This window comes from Equus quagga, chromosome 13 (assembly GCF_021613505.1).
Source record: "Equus quagga isolate Etosha38 chromosome 13, UCLA_HA_Equagga_1.0, whole genome shotgun sequence".
Lineage (NCBI taxonomy): Eukaryota > Metazoa > Chordata > Mammalia > Perissodactyla > Equidae > Equus > Equus quagga.
The window spans coordinates 67729710-67746325 of NC_060279.1; the positions used below are offsets into that span (position 1 = coordinate 67729710).

Below are 16616 nucleotides of genomic sequence, written 5' to 3' on the forward strand. Positions count from 1 at the left end.
CTGGGGTGCTGCTAGAGAGTCAGGTGAGGTAAATTGCTAGGATCACTGAGAGTCAACCTGCATATTTACTTTACACTCATCAGAAGTTAATTGGCCCTTCGCCTGAGCAAACAAATTTTGATGATTTTTGTGTCTTCTTCCACTACAGAAATAAACATAATCATGTGCCATAAGTTCCAGGCTTTCCCATTGTGCTAGATATGTTGGCATTTTGACAATGTCCGTGCTTGCTTTAGCATCTAATCTTTGACTCTTACACTTAATCATAAAATTCTCTGATTCAGCCAAATGGCCTCTGAGTAAGGACTGTGCCATGAGTGTCAACTGGTTTGAGGTTAAGGGCCTCGTGGCACTTCCTATATTCTTCTCTTCTGTACAATGGGACTCACTCTCTCTCTTCCAAAGCCCTTGTGGAAATTCCTAACCCTCTGGAAAGTTACAGGGGACACAGCAAGGAGCTCTGGGGGAAATTGTCCAGTGTTCACTGAGTGGACCTTTCCGTCAGTAGGTTGACTTGGTTTTGTGGAGTTTTTTCCTACTATTTTTCCCCTAAATATTCTCATTACCATGCTACAAACTCAGATTTTGGTGTTTCCTACTAGTTGTGTTTCAATCTTTTTAAAGAAGTTTTTTTTTTTTTTAATTAATTTTTTGCTCCAGCTTGCTCATCTTAGACTTTTCTCTGGTGAACTTATTTACAAGTAGTTGATCTCTTCCTTTGCTCCTCCTTTTTGTTTCTTCCTTCCCCTGGGGTGTGATGCTCCGTGGTCTGATTTCCACTACTGTCTAGGAAATGGAGGATGTGATTCCTGCTGCTTGGGTGGGCCCGATTCCAGTGATTCCAGGAGACTGAGGGATGGGGGTCTCAGACAGGTCGCATTTATCTTCAGGCTGGGAGCTGCAGGAATAAAGCAACCGCACGGCTGCTAGAGCAGGGAGAGGCAGCAGCGGTGGGGGCTCCCTCCATGATGCCAGAGTCTCACCAACATTAGCTCGCTTCTGCTTCCGCGCCTGCGTTTGCTCCCGCTTCCGCTTCCGCTTCTGCATCCTCAGGCAGGCGAATCCAGAGCTCACGTTTGCCGGACCTAATGAATTAGACTTTTGAGTGTGAGGACCTGGATCTGTATTTTGACAGGTTTCTCTGGTAATTTTGAGGTGGTGACTGAGAAGACATCCTGAGAGACTTTCACCTAGGCTAAGCCGGCCTGAAATTGTTAGTTTCCACTCCGGGCATTTGTTGCTGGAGTCTTCCCCTTTTGTTTTAGGAAAATCAACTGGAATCTCAGTTGAGATGGGATAAATTCCAGAAGAAATGCCTTCCCAGTGGTGTACAAAGGCGGTTGGTGGGAGTGACACCCTCCCCCCCCCACCCCCGACCCCACTAGGTGCAAGCAGTGAGGGGAGATGCTGCCTGCAAAGAATTTTAAAACAGTAATAAAACCGAGTAAGAGGATGAGAGTTGGTCAGCTTTTTATCATCACCACGCCGCAGCCAAGCTACACAACCTGGCCAGTGATAAACACCCCTCTCTGCTGGACCGACCACCTCCCATCCCCCACCCTGCAGCCCCTCCCCAGCCATGATGACGTCTGGTGAGTCACCATCAACAAGTAGCAACTAATCTTTGTTGGTTTCTTTTTCAATGTTTTTATTTTTCAAAATATACAATTTATTTACACCTTTATTTCAAAACTGTAGTTTTTATATTTATTCCAAAATCTTTAAATAACTCCACAGTAAACAGTACAAATCACAGGATCGGTCAAACTGCTTCTCTTTAGCCTTTGCACACAGCGAGTTTTTAAAAAGTTTCAAGTAGTAGTGGTTTGTGGGTAAGAAGGGAACAAAAACAGGACAAAATTTTTTACATAAGCTCGACACGTAGAATTAGAAAGGACAATCTGAGCAGCTACTTGGTCTGGGGCCAGACTAAGGGCATTTATATAGTTTATAAATAAGACCCTCTTATGAACAGTGAGGGTTTTGGTTACGAGGAAGAAAGGGCTGGAACCTCATCTGCCAGGGGGAGCAGGGAAGCAAAGAACGAGGAGATAAGGCACCGCATGAAGGCTCCTTCTTGGCTTAAGGAGGCTGGAAGGGTCTTCAGTGAGGGAGCAGGGGCCCACCTATGCCAGGTGGAGGTCAAGAATGGCCAGGGATGGAGAGGGGCTCCCACTCATGAAGAGGCCTCCAAAGCCTTGGGGAAAAGCTTTGTGGTTCTGGAGGCAGGGGAGAGATGGCTAGAGCAGCTGGTGTTTCCTAAAGAAAGAGGCCTGGGCTCCTGCCAGCCTTGAGGTGATGCCAGCTACCCTGCACTCAACTGCACAGGCAGGTGAGGGCTGGGCGTGTGGGTGCTGGATGTGTTGTAGCCTGAGGCACTTGGTGGTACATCTGGCATTTGTGATTGGCAATGGTCAAAGGCTCTGCTGTGGGATTTAGGGGTGGCCTGTGGGAGGCATCATGCTGTCCCTTCTTGTGAGAGCCCTTCATCCACCTCACTGTTCTCCATTCATTAGGAGAATAGCCGGAGCTACCCAATCCTCCCCAGGAACATGGGGAAGATGAGGGCCACAGGCCTTGCAGACCCCACTCTTCGCTGTGGACATCAGCAGCTCCACTGTAGGGGGTGGCTCCTAGGCATCCCAAGGTGCTAAGACACTGGTGGGACACAGGCCTGGCTCCAGGGGTCAGTTTCCTTCATTCCCCTTGGGAAATTCCCCATTGGCCAGGTCCTAAAGCAGTCCTGTGGGCTAAGGCTCTGCGCAGGGATGCTGGTGGAGAGGCCGGGATGCTCCAGGAAAGAGCTAGTCCCTGAGGGCCATTTGGCCACCAAGTGGATGTGACCCTCCTGTGGTGGGTCAGGAGGGCAGTCTCAGGGTCAGTCTCAGCCTTCAGGGTCTCCCTAGCACCCCCCACCAAGCCCGAGGGCCGGACAAAGCCCATCTTGCCTGGCCAAGCAAACCTTCTTTGCAGGGTCTAGATGGGGGTGGGGGTGGGGCAGGGGCCACAGCGGGGCTGGGAGTTGTCACTGCATCTTCGAGTGGGGTTCTTCCGGCATAAGGGTGTGGAAAAAGTAATCCCAAAATTTAGAGCTGATGCCAAATCCTAGAGAGGGAGACAAATGGGGAGAAGATGAGGCACTGTTGAAGGAGTGGGGGAAATTTGCTCAGGAAGGGAGTCTGGGTGGGGGACCGGAGCATGTGGGGAAGGTTTCAACATCTGTCCCTGCTGGCCTTCCCAACCCTCAGGGCCATCTTGGTAGAAGTCAAGAGCAGGGTACCTGTGCTTCTAGTCTTCCAAGAATGCCATTGGAATAAACCCAAATTCCTGGGAGATCCTGGCCCCTGCCTGCCTCTTCCTCCCTCTCTCTTGCACTTCAGACTCTTCCTCCACTGTGAAGCTGTCAAGTTCATTCCCACTTCAAGGCTTTGCACCTGTTGCTCCTGGGATGCTCTTTCCCCAGACATTGGCTGCTGGCTTCTTTCAATTTAGGTCTCAGCTCTAATGACATCTCTGCAGCACACTTTCCTGGACCACTTTATCTAGCACTCTGCCGTCCAACATGGTAGCCACTAGCCCAAGTGATTACTGAGCACTGGGAATGTGGCTAGAGCTATGGAGGGGCTAAATTCCTAATTTCATTTAATTAACTTAAATTTCAGTTAAAAAACATACTTGATTCAGTTCCTGGAAAAACTTTAAGCACACTTGGAGCAACTCACATATGTGAATCTCCTTTTTTTGGCTGTAAATTTTATAAGTTCTAAATACAGATCAAGTATTTCCCAATGAAAATCTGACTTGAATTGAGATGTGCTGTAAGTGGAAAATATACACCAGATGTTGAAGACTTAGTACAGGGAAAAGAATGTAAAATACCTCATTAAAGAGTTTTTATATTGATTACATGTTGAAATGATAATATTTTGGTTATATTTGGCTTAATAAACTATATTATTAAAATTAATTTCATCTATTTATTTTTACCTGTAAGTGGGGCTACTAGAAAATTTAAAATTACATCTGTGATTCGTATTATTTTATTAGACAGTGCTGGGCCCCTCTCCCCACTGAAATGGTTCCTCTAACATCATCTTGCTTTATTTTCTTTGTAGCACATATCACTGACTGAAATGGTATTTGCTATTTATGGATTTCCTTGTTTGTCGTCTCTGCACAGCCCCCGACACCAGTGAGTAGCATGGGAGGCTCAGGCTTGCCTTGCTGTCTATGTATCCCCAGTACCCAGAACTCTGCCTGGCCCTCACTAGGGGCTCAATAGTAGCTTCAAATAAATAAACGAACAAATGAGGGAGGCTGGGAGGAGCTGGCGGTCCTCACCTGACTTCTGATGTGCAAAGTGATGCTTCACATGGTGGGCCTTCATCTTGTACAGGTAGGAGCCCTTGTGCGGTGAGCCGAAGTGCAAGTAGTAATGGGTCATGTCATAGAGGACATAGCCCAGGAGGCCCCCAGCAAACACAGTGCCCCCCACCGCCTCAGGCAGGAGGAGCCGCAAGACCATGTAGAAGAAGGCAATCATCAGAGAAGCTGGTACAGGGGGGAAGACCAGGCGGGACTCATCGAACGGTGCCTGCAGATGGAGAGGCTCACGTGTCAGAACACAGCCCAGGGCCCCTGGTCCCACCTGTAGTCACAGCATGCCAAGCCAGAAACGCTCCCCACAGAGGCCGGGGTGGAGCAACCCAGACATTGCAGTGAGGGGGCAGCAACCTGTCCTGGGTAGGCTTGGCACTTTCAGTGGCTTTGGGGAGGGCAAGCCACCATACTTGAAAGCCCTAGAAAGACTATCCTGCTCTCAGTTTCCAAGCCAGGATGGAATCTGGGAAAACTGTCCAAGAACATGGGGATGGATGTGTTGTGGGCAGGATGCTCACGGTTCCGAGTTCTGCTTTATGTACAAGAGGCCACTTTGGCTCTGGAACTTGTTAGGTGATAGAGGGGAGCTCCCCTGCCAGATACCATGTGGGGTACCTAGACTGAGGCCTGATGTTGTCCGGGAGGGCAACACATCAGTAAGCTGAGGTTAATGCAGACGCAAATGGTGGGACGATACTGGAAGTGTTAACAGATACATTCTCCCCAGACCCACGTGCTAATGGGAGTCATTCTTCCTTCCAAGGGGGTGTTGTCACAGCGAACCAGAAAACAAAAGAGCCAAGCCTTTGGCCCTGGAGCTTCAAAAGCCAAGGACCTGCCATAGAGGTAAGATTTTAGAGACTGCTTGGTGAGTATTCTGAGAAGAGAGAGACCCTTTAAAGTCTGGAAGAGAAGAGAGAGAGAAAGCAGGTGATAGTCACAGAGCGATACGCTGGTGTGGGCTTCCCTCCTCTCAGACCTGGAGCACCTGGACCCATGGTGTGCCGGGAAACTGGCTCTTGGAAAAAGAAGACAGGAAGGGAGCGGGGAGGGATGCCCTGGGTCAGGCTAAGAACAGCCTGTGCAGGGACAGCGAAGCAGCCAGGGGATACAGCTTCCTCTGGGCAGACCTGGCTTCCAGTCCCAGCCGCTGGAACTGTCGTGCTGTCCTTAAAGAGCCCGGGTGGGTGGGTAGTTGAGAGCACAGACTCCGGAGACCACAGAACAGGGCACAACATCCTGGCTGTGCCAGCTGTGACCTTGGGCGAGTTCCTTAATTTTTCCGAGCCTGTTTGCAGCTCCACAGAATGGGGAGAGCTGCAGCACCATCTGCAGAGGAAGCTCCGTAAGGACCGGGTTCCTGACTGTTTTGTTCAGTGGTGTCTGGAACCGGACCTGGCACATAGGGCGCACTCAGTGAACATTTGTTGAATGAATGGAGGAGTTGTGAGGATTAAAGATGGCACGTGGAATGTACCTGCAGAGTGCCTGGTATTAACATGATGGCATACAGACACACAAGCTCACTCTGTCCATGCCCGGTTCAGACTAGGACCCAGTCCCCGCTCTGAGCAATATCAAATACCCTTGATTTCCCCTCAGTCCCAACCTGACTCCCACAAAGATGGGCAGCAAGGCCCTGGGTGGGAGCCCACCCTGCTCACCTTGTGGTGCTGGCCGTGCAAGATGAAGTGCAGCGTGATGAGGTAATAACTGTTGCTGGGGGGCTTCATGTGGAACAGGAAGCGGTGGAGGACGTACTCCACTAGGCTCCAGAGGAACAGGCCCAGCACGAAGAGGCCCGGGAACACGGACTCGGGCATGGCTACTGAGTACTCTGCAGGAGGGCAGGGGAGAGGCAGGGTCAGGGGGGATGGCCTGGGGTGCAACAATGCCTGCTGGCTCCAGACATCTCACCGCACCGGTCACTGTGGGAGCTGCTGCCCTCTGTCCAGCAGCTATGGGGCCAGGCCACGCTGTTGCGGCCCTTGAGTCAAAAAGGCAAGGAGGCTGTGAGGATCTGTGTTGGGCTTGGAGCGGTCCTCAGACAAAGGGGCCACTGGCCAGAGGTCTGAGCTCTTCCTGAGAGGGACTGTAAGAGGAGTACTGTGGCCGGTGTTGGACCTCTGCTTGGTGCTATGGTCTAAATGTGTCTCCCCAAATTCATACATTGAAACCTAACTCCCAAGGCGATGGGAGTGATTAGGTCATGAGGTGACTAGATCAGCACCCTTTTTATAAAAGGGGCCCGAGAGAGCTCCTTTCCCCTTTCTGCTACATGAGGACACAACAGGGAGTCTGACCGGGAAGAGAGCCCTCACCCAACCATGCTAGTGCCCTGATCTTGGACTTCTGGCCTCCAGAACCGTGAGAAATAAATTCCTGCTGTTTATAAGCACCCAGTCTGTAGTGTTTTTTTATAGCAGCCTGAACGGACTAGGACACGGGTGAAGGGTGACCTTGCCTCATTGGCGTGGGGGAGTGGGAGAGGTGATCCCAACGATACCAGTAAAGCTGGGAGATTATGGATGGGGGCAGGGGAGACAGGAACCCCCAAGTAGAGAAATCTCAATGGGCAAGACTTGAGATCATAGACTATGAGGATGATGTGGAAAAATGGAAGATGATTAGTCTGGAGACCAGAAGACCAGAGAGATTAATTAGACCACGTGTGAGGTTCCCAACACCCAACTCTCGGATGACAGCCTGCAGTCCTTGAGGTTCTTGTTTCTTTTCTCCACTTCATTCATCTTTGCCTTCACGGGACTTCAGCTCTTGTCACTGTTTACTCCATGTCTGTCCTCACCCTCTTAGCTTGACTTCTCTTTTCCATAAGCCATTGCTTTGGCCACGCTTTCTCGTTCTTTTTAAAAATAACAGCTTTATTGAAATATAACTCACATATCATACAATTCTCTCATTCCAAGTGTACAATTCAATGCTTTTTAGTACACTCAGAGTTGAGCACGTCACCACGTCACCACAATTTTAGAGTATTTTACTTCCCTGGACCCATGAACAGTCACTCCCCATTTTCTCTGACCCCCAACATTTCTCAGACCCAGGGAACCACTAATCTACTTTCCCACTATTGCATTTGTTTATTCTGGATATTTCAGATCAATGGAATGAAACGATATGTGGTCTTTTATGACTGGCTTCTTTTAATTACATTATTTTCAAGGTTTATCCATGTTGTAGCACGTATCCAAACTTCATTCCTTTTTAGGGCTGGATAATATTCCACCACATCGACATACCCCATTATATTTATCCATTCATCAGCCGATGGACACCGGGGTTGCTTCTATTTGTGGCTATTATGAATAAAGCTGCTATGAACGTTCATGTGCCAGTTTTTGTGTGGACCTATGTTTTCAGTTGCCTTTGGTATATGCCTAGGTGTGGGATTGTTGGGTCCTATTTTAACTATGTTTAACCTTTTGAGGAACCACCAAACTGTTTTCCAAAGCCAGCCATTCTCTTTTGAACTTTATTCCATCTCCCTTGCCTGCCCCATGAACTCCTAACCCTGGATCAGGACAAGACGTACAAGCTGCTGAGCATTTGTGTAGCCATGGAGGGTTGTGTAGCCATGAGTCTGGTACCTTCAACCTCAGCTAGACCTCAAACACTGCCTGGTGATCCTTTTATGTCCCCAGGTCCAGCTGCCTCCTCACTGCCCTCAAACATCCCCCCCCCCTTCTTCTAGCTAGCCTCCTATTTCACAGAGAAAAGAGGCCTTGGGAGGAAGAGAGGGAGAGGGAGAATGGCTTCCTTCACAGCCTCCCTTCCACCTTCAACCATATCCAATTCTGCCCCCACCCTGGAACTTCCTTCTTGCTCTTCAGGGAAGAGGCGTGCACCCAGGTACCTGGGCACTGGATGGTGGTGGTAACGTTAACAATAATCATTGCAGATGTGTATTGATCAGTACCTACATGCCAGGCACCATTCAACTGCTTTACATGGATTCTTTCATACTTCATCTCACTCCAACCTTACGAGGGAAGCACTAGCATTGCCCATATGAGTGAGGATGCAGAGGTACAGACAGCTTCTATTACTTGTCCAGCTCAGCCCACTAGGTGGTGCACAGCCCTCAGCCTGCCTCCCGCAGAGCCCCTCCATCCCAACCAACCCCTCTGGGCATCTTCAACTTCTCCTTCTTCACCAGTTCTTCTGCTCATCTTTAAGACGTTCCTATCATAGACTCCGTCCCTTCATAGCCAAGCCTCCTGAAAAGGTAGGCTAGACTCAAGTCTCTACCACTTTCCGTTTGCTTCTCAAGCCCCTAAAGTCTATCTTCTGCAAAGAAGAACTATGAAAGCCATTCATGATGCGTTTCTTGCCAAATCTAAGCAATTTTTTCAATTCATCTCTAACTTGGCTGTGGTATATGACATTGGTAACTACTCTCTTCTTGAATCTGCAACTGGATAGGTTCCTAACCTGAGGTTTATGAACACCCAGAGGGTCCTCAGTTGGATTTCAGGGTGTCTGTGAACATGCTGAAATGATATCCCAAACGATGCATCTGTGTGCATTTTCCTGAGGAGTGAGTCCACAATTTTTCAGATTCTCAAAGGACCTGAGACCAACAAGGTTAGAATACACACCTCCACTTCCTGCCTGCTGGGACACTTGACTTTTCTCCTCTTCTCTACATGCCCTTTGTCAGGCTCCACTGTAGAAACTCTGCCTCTGTTCCCAGGGTCAAAGCCTTGACCCTCCACTCTCACATGCTCTCTGCTCTGTCCAGGATGTCAGCCACACTCACCTGCTGATGACCCCCAGATCTATACCTCCAACCCAACCCTGGACAGCCACTTGCTACTGAGCATCTCCACACAGCTGCCCATGGGCCCCTCAAAGTCAACAGCTTCCAAACGAGGCCAGTCATCTTCCTCTTTCTTCCTGCCCACCCAATTACCCCAGGCTGCTCCTCTTGGGTTCCTTCCCCAGTGAGGGGTGTCGACATCCATACATTACCAAGGCTTAAGTTATCCCTCTCTCCTGCATCCAGTCACCAAGCTCTATCAGCTCCTCTCTTTACTATCTCTTGGCAAAGTAAAAGAAGCCAGACACAAAAGACCACATATTGTATGATTCCATTTGTATGGAATGTCCAGAATAGGCAAATGTATAGAGATAGAAAGTAGACTGGTGGTTGTCGGGGACCACGGGAGGAGGAAATGAAGAGTGACTGCTCAATGGGTATGGTGTTTCCTTTTGGAGTGATGAAAATGTTTTGCAACTAGACAGAGGTGGTGGTTGCACAGCATTGTGAAAGTACTAAATGCCACTGAATGTACTCAATGCCATTGTTCACTTTAAAATGGTTAATTTTATGTTATATATCTCACCTCAATTAAAAAAAATCTGTCTGTCTGTCTGTCTGTCTATCTATCTATGTCTTGGGTCAGTTCACTGCTCTTAATCCCCCACTGCCGTATCATCTTTTGCCCAATGACTGCTTCAGCCTCCCACCCCAACTCCTTGCCTCTACACTCTCTTAAAACCTTTCTATGATGCCTCATTACCCTTAGACAAAGTCCAGACCCCTAGCATGACACTTATGGTCCCTTGAGACCCGGCCCTGCCAGCCACATCCCTGCCTTGTCTCCCCATCACCCTGTATGGGGTCAAAACAAACCACTGTGGCTTCTTAGAGCACCACGTTCCTCACCCTTCCCCACCCCTCCCCTGCATCCTCCTAATCTTGCTCATGCTTCCTTCACTGGAATTCCCTCCCTGCCTTCCTCATCCTTGGAGATTCAGCCCATGCATCACCTCCTATGAGAAGCCTCTGCAGACGCCCCTCAGCCCCACCCAGGCTGGGTTCAAGGCTCCCACCCTGCCCTCCACATCACCTTTGTCACACTGAACTGTGGCTGCCGTTTTACTCATTTCTCTCCACTAAGTTATGAGCATTTTATGGGCATAATTCATTTTATATCTCCAGTGCTTAGCCCAGCAGGTGCTCAGGCACATGTTGGGAGATGAATGGGTGGACACCAGCTTCTCTGAAGGGCTGTACACGGATGAGGTTTGATACGTGCTGTTCCGCGCAGAACCAGGTCCAGAAGGAGGGAGCTTCTGGTTCTGTTTAAGGAAGCACTTCTGAAGGGGTGTGCCCAGCGTGCATGACCACAGGTGGCTGCTGAGGAAGGAAGAAAGCCCAGGAAGGCAGGGAGGTGACCTCCAGCTCTTTGGACCAGATTCCAGGCCCAGTGGCATTCTGACAAATCGTTCCAAATGAGTCTGTGTGCAACGGAAAGATTTTTCATGCCTCACCTGGAAACTAACATGTGATGCGGCTAAGATTCAATCCCTAAAATGTCCATCTCTCTCAAATCAGGTGTTAAACTGGTCTGACATCTCCCATCAGTGGGACCTGCTGTGTCCACACCCGGTACAAGATGCTTGCCTAACAGCATTGTCTGCGAGTGGCTGTTTGGCCTTGGCTGGGCTGCTCTGGTTGGCCAGAGGCTCTGCTTCCAGGGAAGCCTTGACACCTCTGGGGTCCTTCAGAACAATCTGGTGAAGTGCAGACAGCACAGGCTTTGGATTTGCAGACCTGGGTTCAAATTCTGGCTCTGCAGCAGCTACGTGTTCTCGCCACAGTAAAGTATCCTACCCATTGTGAAGGACTGTTAGGGCGGAGGGAGTATAATCCTTGATCATAAGATAAGTATATATATCATCTTCTAAGAATATACTATTATGTATTAATACCTATCATAGTAATATAATACTCCTCATATATAACAAGTAGCTACTAAAATTTTTAAATATAATGAGTCAAATATATCTAAGTTCCAATCCACAGTCCTCCTGTGCCCACCTTCTCTTGTTTCTCCTTGTCGAGCTCCGGAGGGTGCCTGGTTGGGGGAGAAGGAGCTTCTCAGCCCCCTGCCTCTCCACTGCCCAGAGTGCAGGAGCCCGCCATTGCTCCTTAGCTCTCTTGTCGGCAGGGAAAGCACTGGACACACAGCAGCATTCCCTGGCCGCAGACTTTGGCTTGACCTTTGCTGGCGCTCCCACTACACAATCCCCTTGGAGGTCTGCATCCTCACCCAGGATGCAGCTCGGCAATAGTTGCAGCTTGGGAGTCACTCTAACCAGCTCCCAGGAACTTCTCCGGGGCCATCCTGAATGTGCAGAAACTCTCTGCTTTTCAAGGCATTTTCACACATGCATCTAGGAATGCCAGCCTTGAACTGATCTCTCCGTTCAGCTTCCACTGCTTCTTGGCACCCTGACTCTCCTGCATTTATTCCAGTGTGCCTTTTGTCCAGCAGCTGCACTGGGACCCTGCTGAGGCCCCTCATCTTGCTTTGTGGCTCTTGTTTTCTCTGCCTGTGGCCAGTGCCTTGCCTGATGAGCTGGGGGCAAGGGAGGCCTGTGCATATTTCTCATGCCACCATCGCTGGCATCATGTCACAGGCCCACTAACCCTCTACACTCAACCTTTATTAGACAGCACGTCAGCTCTCTGAAGAGGCCTGTGGTTCTGACCAAGCCCTCAAATCACTCTCCCTGCCATGCAGAAGAGTCTCCTCCTATAGGTCAAGTCTCCGCCCGCCCCCTCACCCCAGCATCACCCCTGTCGGCCCATCAGGCCGGAGCTGGTACCGAGTGGCATCTCTGGAGGAATCTGCAGAGGGACCTGGGCCAAAGCTCCGGCATCCCCTGCCCCCTCCAGCCGCCAGCCCTGGCGGCCCTGCCTCTGTTGGTGATTGTTAGGGGAGCACCGGGCAGACAGTGGGCAATTCAGTGAGCAGGCCTTCTGAGCAACAAGCCCTGTGCTGTGCCTGAGCTATTCAGCGTGGGCAGAAAAGGGTAACCTTGGCTCGTGGGGTACACACACATTAACCCTTGGTGACTGGGAGTAGCTCTGGGCTCTGGGGGACTTCCTGCAGTTTGCTTATCCCTGCCCCGTCCTGGATCAGGTGGGATAACCAGGGCTCCCGTCCTGGATCAGGTGGGATAACCAGGGCTCCCATCGCTGTCACTGTGGCCCTTCTCATTTAAACCATTCAGCCTTCGATTGGCCACTCCCAGGAGAGGTGGGCAGGAGAGAGCCTCAGAGTGTGGAGAGGAGGAGCCTGCATCTGGCAGAGGGAGAAGGGTTCAGAAGGCTCCAGTCAGGAACATGGTGTGTGACCAGGAGATGGAAGCCCACCTGAGCTCTCCCAGCACCCCTCTCCTGTCTGTCCCCTCAGCCTCTATCTGAGCCACCTGCCATGGCCAGCACCTCCTCGAGGCAGGCTCAGCCAGGACGGACAGACCACCGGGCAGATGGTATGAACCTGGAGGCCCAAGGTAGGCGCTGAGCTTGGGAGGCAGGCTGGCAGAAGAGGCCACACCAAGCCCACGGCTGCCCTGAGAGACTCAGTCCTATAGGCTCTTTGGAAGTCACACATGTCAGCCCCTCTCTCTGTCCCCTGCCCCCTGAAGCTGAGGGGCACCTGGCCTCCTGGCCACGTGACCCTGAGTTGCTCACTTGACTTCTCTGAGGCTCCGTTTCCTCGTCTCTCAAAGGGCCTGATGACAGCACCTTTCTCATGGGGCTGTTGGGGGGCTTCAGTGAGATGGTCCCCAGACAGGGCATGTGGTAAGGGCTCAGTAGAGGTTAGTGGGGTGGCTACTCTGAGTCAGAGCTTCTGCCGCATGGACCTTTGCCTAGGAGACACTGTAGGACACTCCTGGATCTTTCTTTCTCAAGTTCTAATCTGTGCTATGTTCACAGGCCATTCTGGGTCCAGCTCTCAGCTGTGCCACCTGCTGAAAGGATTTCATTTAGTTTCTTGACAAACAATCCCAGAGCTTACATTTCCTAGCATTAGACTCAGTAAGAAATCCCCTTCTTTATTGCTACGCCACCTGATAAAATGATTTCCTTCAGTTTCTGCTAACGTGTTGCTGGCTTTTTAAACCATTTTGTGGGGGAAGGATCTGACATTTTTCTTTGGAAGACTATTTCTACAGATCAGACTCCTTTGAAAATGTTTGTGATGTGGTGGTTTGCAGTTCTGTGTTCTCAGAAACTCAGGACCAGGGTGAGCGCTGAGGTCTCCCGCCTCCAGGAGCCATGGGAGCAATTCAGGAAGGAACCGACATTACCTGTGGTGAAGGACGTGAAGAGTCGGACGTTGCCCTGGGCGAGGGTTCGGTAGTAGGACCAACTGAGGTACAGGATCAGGGGCATCCAGACGATGGGGACGCTGTACCTGCAGGAGGGCCATCAGGGTGAGAGAGATACAGGGCTTGACAGGGTCCAGCTTCCCTAGAGACACACCTCTCAATTAGAGGGAGGATGACATGACACCAAAGCATGTGCAGAAACCATATGGAGACCTGGGGATAAAGGGACACTGCTGTGGGGGGTGGGGAGGGGAGGAGGAGAAAGAAGAGAGTCACTGTGAGTCCATTTGCCCCAGTCTCTGAGATGAGTTATTGGCAGAAAACAAAGGTGTTCCTGTGGCTACTGACTCTGTGCAGCTGGATAGATGCTGACCTCTTGTGGCAGAGGTACTAATTGCAGGCAAAATTGTTCCCATGGGCGTTGGGGGCTACAAACCCCTCCTAGGCATCTGGAATACAACAGGAGTGACACTCAAAGTGGTTTCTGGCTACATGTTAGGTTGTCACTTACTCGGTAGACAAAACCATGCATAGGAATGGATTATGCCTATGGCCTGTTCCACTATCCCCAAGAGCTTACAGTACAGCTCTGGCCTCTTGGGAGGGACCCAATTGCCCTTCCCCTTCATATCTGGCTGGCACCATCAGGATGAGGGACAGCCCACCATAGGCTCAGGGCAGGGCTCACCAGACAGTCTTGGTGAGGGACTCGATGAAGTCTGAATGGAAGAGGCGGATGGGCCTGGTCACCGGCTGGTGGACCCACTCATCGTACTTCTCACCCAAGTGGCCTACCTGCCACAGTATGGGCTTCCGCCAGTCCACCAGGTCCTGCAAGAGACAAAGTCAAGTGGACACTTGATATTCACACCTGTGCACAATCATTCTTCCATCTCCTAGTTACAGTATCTCCATCTCCACCCCCCACCTCAGCTCACATGGTCTGTATGGAGCTACCTACCCTCCTGCTTCAACGATCCAGAACTGATCAAGCTACTCATCTCAGCCTCCTGGCAACAGAAATGGGAACTAGGACAGGCTCATGCACCTAAGCTGATGCAATGAGCTGTCAGACACTCTCTCTTCCTACTGGAGTTGCTAAATTGGCAGGGCATGACCCTGGAGTTGCCAGAACCCTCTGAGGACTCAGTCAACAGAGAAGATGGCCAAGCCAGGAACTAGAGACACCAAACCCTGGTGATAACATCTGAGCACCCAGATTCAGCAGTGCCTGAGGCTTAAAGTCTTCACTAGGACTCTTTAGGTACAGGAGCCAAAACATTCTGTACTAGGAATGAAGTAGGCCCTTTCCCTTCCACCATGGGCTTTCTTCTTAGTGTTGGCCTGGGCAATTCATTCAGTCATCCACTCAAAAATTCATCCATTCAACACTTTTGCTTGAGATATATATATATATATAATATATTTATATGCTAGGTGTGGGGAAGAATAAACAGGAATATAAGAGACAGTCTTTGCTTCATACAGCTTAGTGCTTAATCAGAGTTCAGACTCTGCAGTCAGGCTGGGTACAAATCCTGGCTCCATCACTTACTGTGTGACCTTGGGCAAATTACTTGAATTTTCTGAGCCTCAGTTTCCCCAGCTATGAAATAGAAGTAATAATAATGGTACCTGCATAAAGTGCTCAGCAAGATGAGACATGTCAAGCAAGATAGTTTAATGGTGATGCAGGCAGGCTGAGGTCAGGAGGTAGAACGATTGGTACAAATGCCCGGGTCCAGGGTAGGAGAGGAAGGCTTTGAAAAGAAGCTGACATTTGGGCTGGAGCTCATAAAACATGGAGGACTTGGAAGGGGGAGAGGGGAAAGGAGGTGGGGAGGGAGCGTGGGCATAGATGTGGAATTGAGAATGACTGTGGACTATTTGGTACCTTGACACTTGATCTGCACTTGATCTGCAGGGCAGCAGGAAGAAATCTGCTGAGGGCTTTAGATGACAGAACACCCAGTACCCAGCCCAGGAGCTGGCATTTCACCCTCTAGGCCTGCTCTCTCCAAGGTGGGGTGTATGTGTGCCCCAGGGGTACTCACAGGCTGATCCCCAGAGGTGGGGAGAAAATATTCGAGACTATTTTTGATGTATTTGTTGCATCTATAAACCATATCTGAATGTTTCCTAATGTACATAATACAAGAGCACATTAGCACATACAAATAATTTATAGATAATTAAAATGTACATAATGGAGAATGTGTTCAAAACCTTTTACTTAAAGGGATGCAAAGGTCAAAAAAGTTTGGAGGCTGCAGGTCTAGGCAATGGGAAGCCCTTGAAGATTTCTGATGAGTCAGCGTAGTGAAGAAGATTAATCTGGACCAAAATCAGTAAACCAAAACCAGTTAAGAACAACGACGTTACAGTCAGGGGACCATCTTCAAAGCCTGGCCCTGCCATTTATCAGCCATGAGATCCTAGGCAACTGTCTTCATTTCTTAGAGCCCCTTGGCTTTCCCATCTGTAAAGCCAGGTGTGCCAGGACCCACCACCCATGATATGCAGTGATGTGTCCAGTGTCTGGTGCATGGTGAGTGTCAATAAATCTCCAATACAAGGAGTTAGGCAGCCACTGTAGGTGAGAAAGGAGGTGGTGTCAGGAAAGGACAGGAGAGGAGAAAAAGATATATGTGGAAAGAGTCAACAGTAACTCAGAAACCTGCCTTCCTATAGCCCTGGCTAGAATCTCATCCTTGCACAGGCCTCCATACCAAAGCTGGCTCGGCCTCAGCAGGTCTTTCAGCTCTGCTGGAGATGAAGCTAGCCCCACCACCACAGCCTTGGAGCAGAGGTCTGGGGGTCACAGGGCAAGAGGGGAAGGTCACTGAGCATTCTCTCTATGTGTGCAACCCGGGAAAGGCCCAAAGATGGTTGTGGTTCCAGCCATGTGAACTTGGCAGGTCCCAGGTGCTGGCTGCCTTCCTGTTTCTCAGGCTGGAAGATGATCCCGGTCAGCCTGGAGCTATCCCATCCAATACCAGTTAAACCAGGTAATCATCCAAACCTCACCTGGTCACTGTTCTCTTCCTGGCCCCAGTTGCCATGTCTCCTTGACTTCATCCCTTGGG

At 50.1% G+C, this 16616-nt stretch overlaps 1 protein-coding gene across 1 annotated transcript in view; it reads right to left on the minus strand.

Moving 5' to 3' along the window:
• Nucleotides 1–1635: 1635 nt before the first annotated feature.
• The window catches only part of FA2H (fatty acid 2-hydroxylase), a 49701-nt gene continuing 34720 nt past the window's right edge, over nt 1636–16616 (minus strand). Inside the window, exons 3-7 of the mRNA XM_046681849.1 lie at nt 14219–14361; nt 13510–13616; nt 6045–6217; nt 4342–4594; nt 1636–3105 (exon numbers count right to left, since the gene is read on the minus strand). Of these exons, the coding sequence (XP_046537805.1) occupies nt 3026–3105; nt 4342–4594; nt 6045–6217; nt 13510–13616; nt 14219–14361 (756 nt within the window). The 3' untranslated portion in view covers nt 1636–3025. The remainder of the gene's footprint in view (nt 3106–4341; nt 4595–6044; nt 6218–13509; nt 13617–14218; nt 14362–16616) is intronic.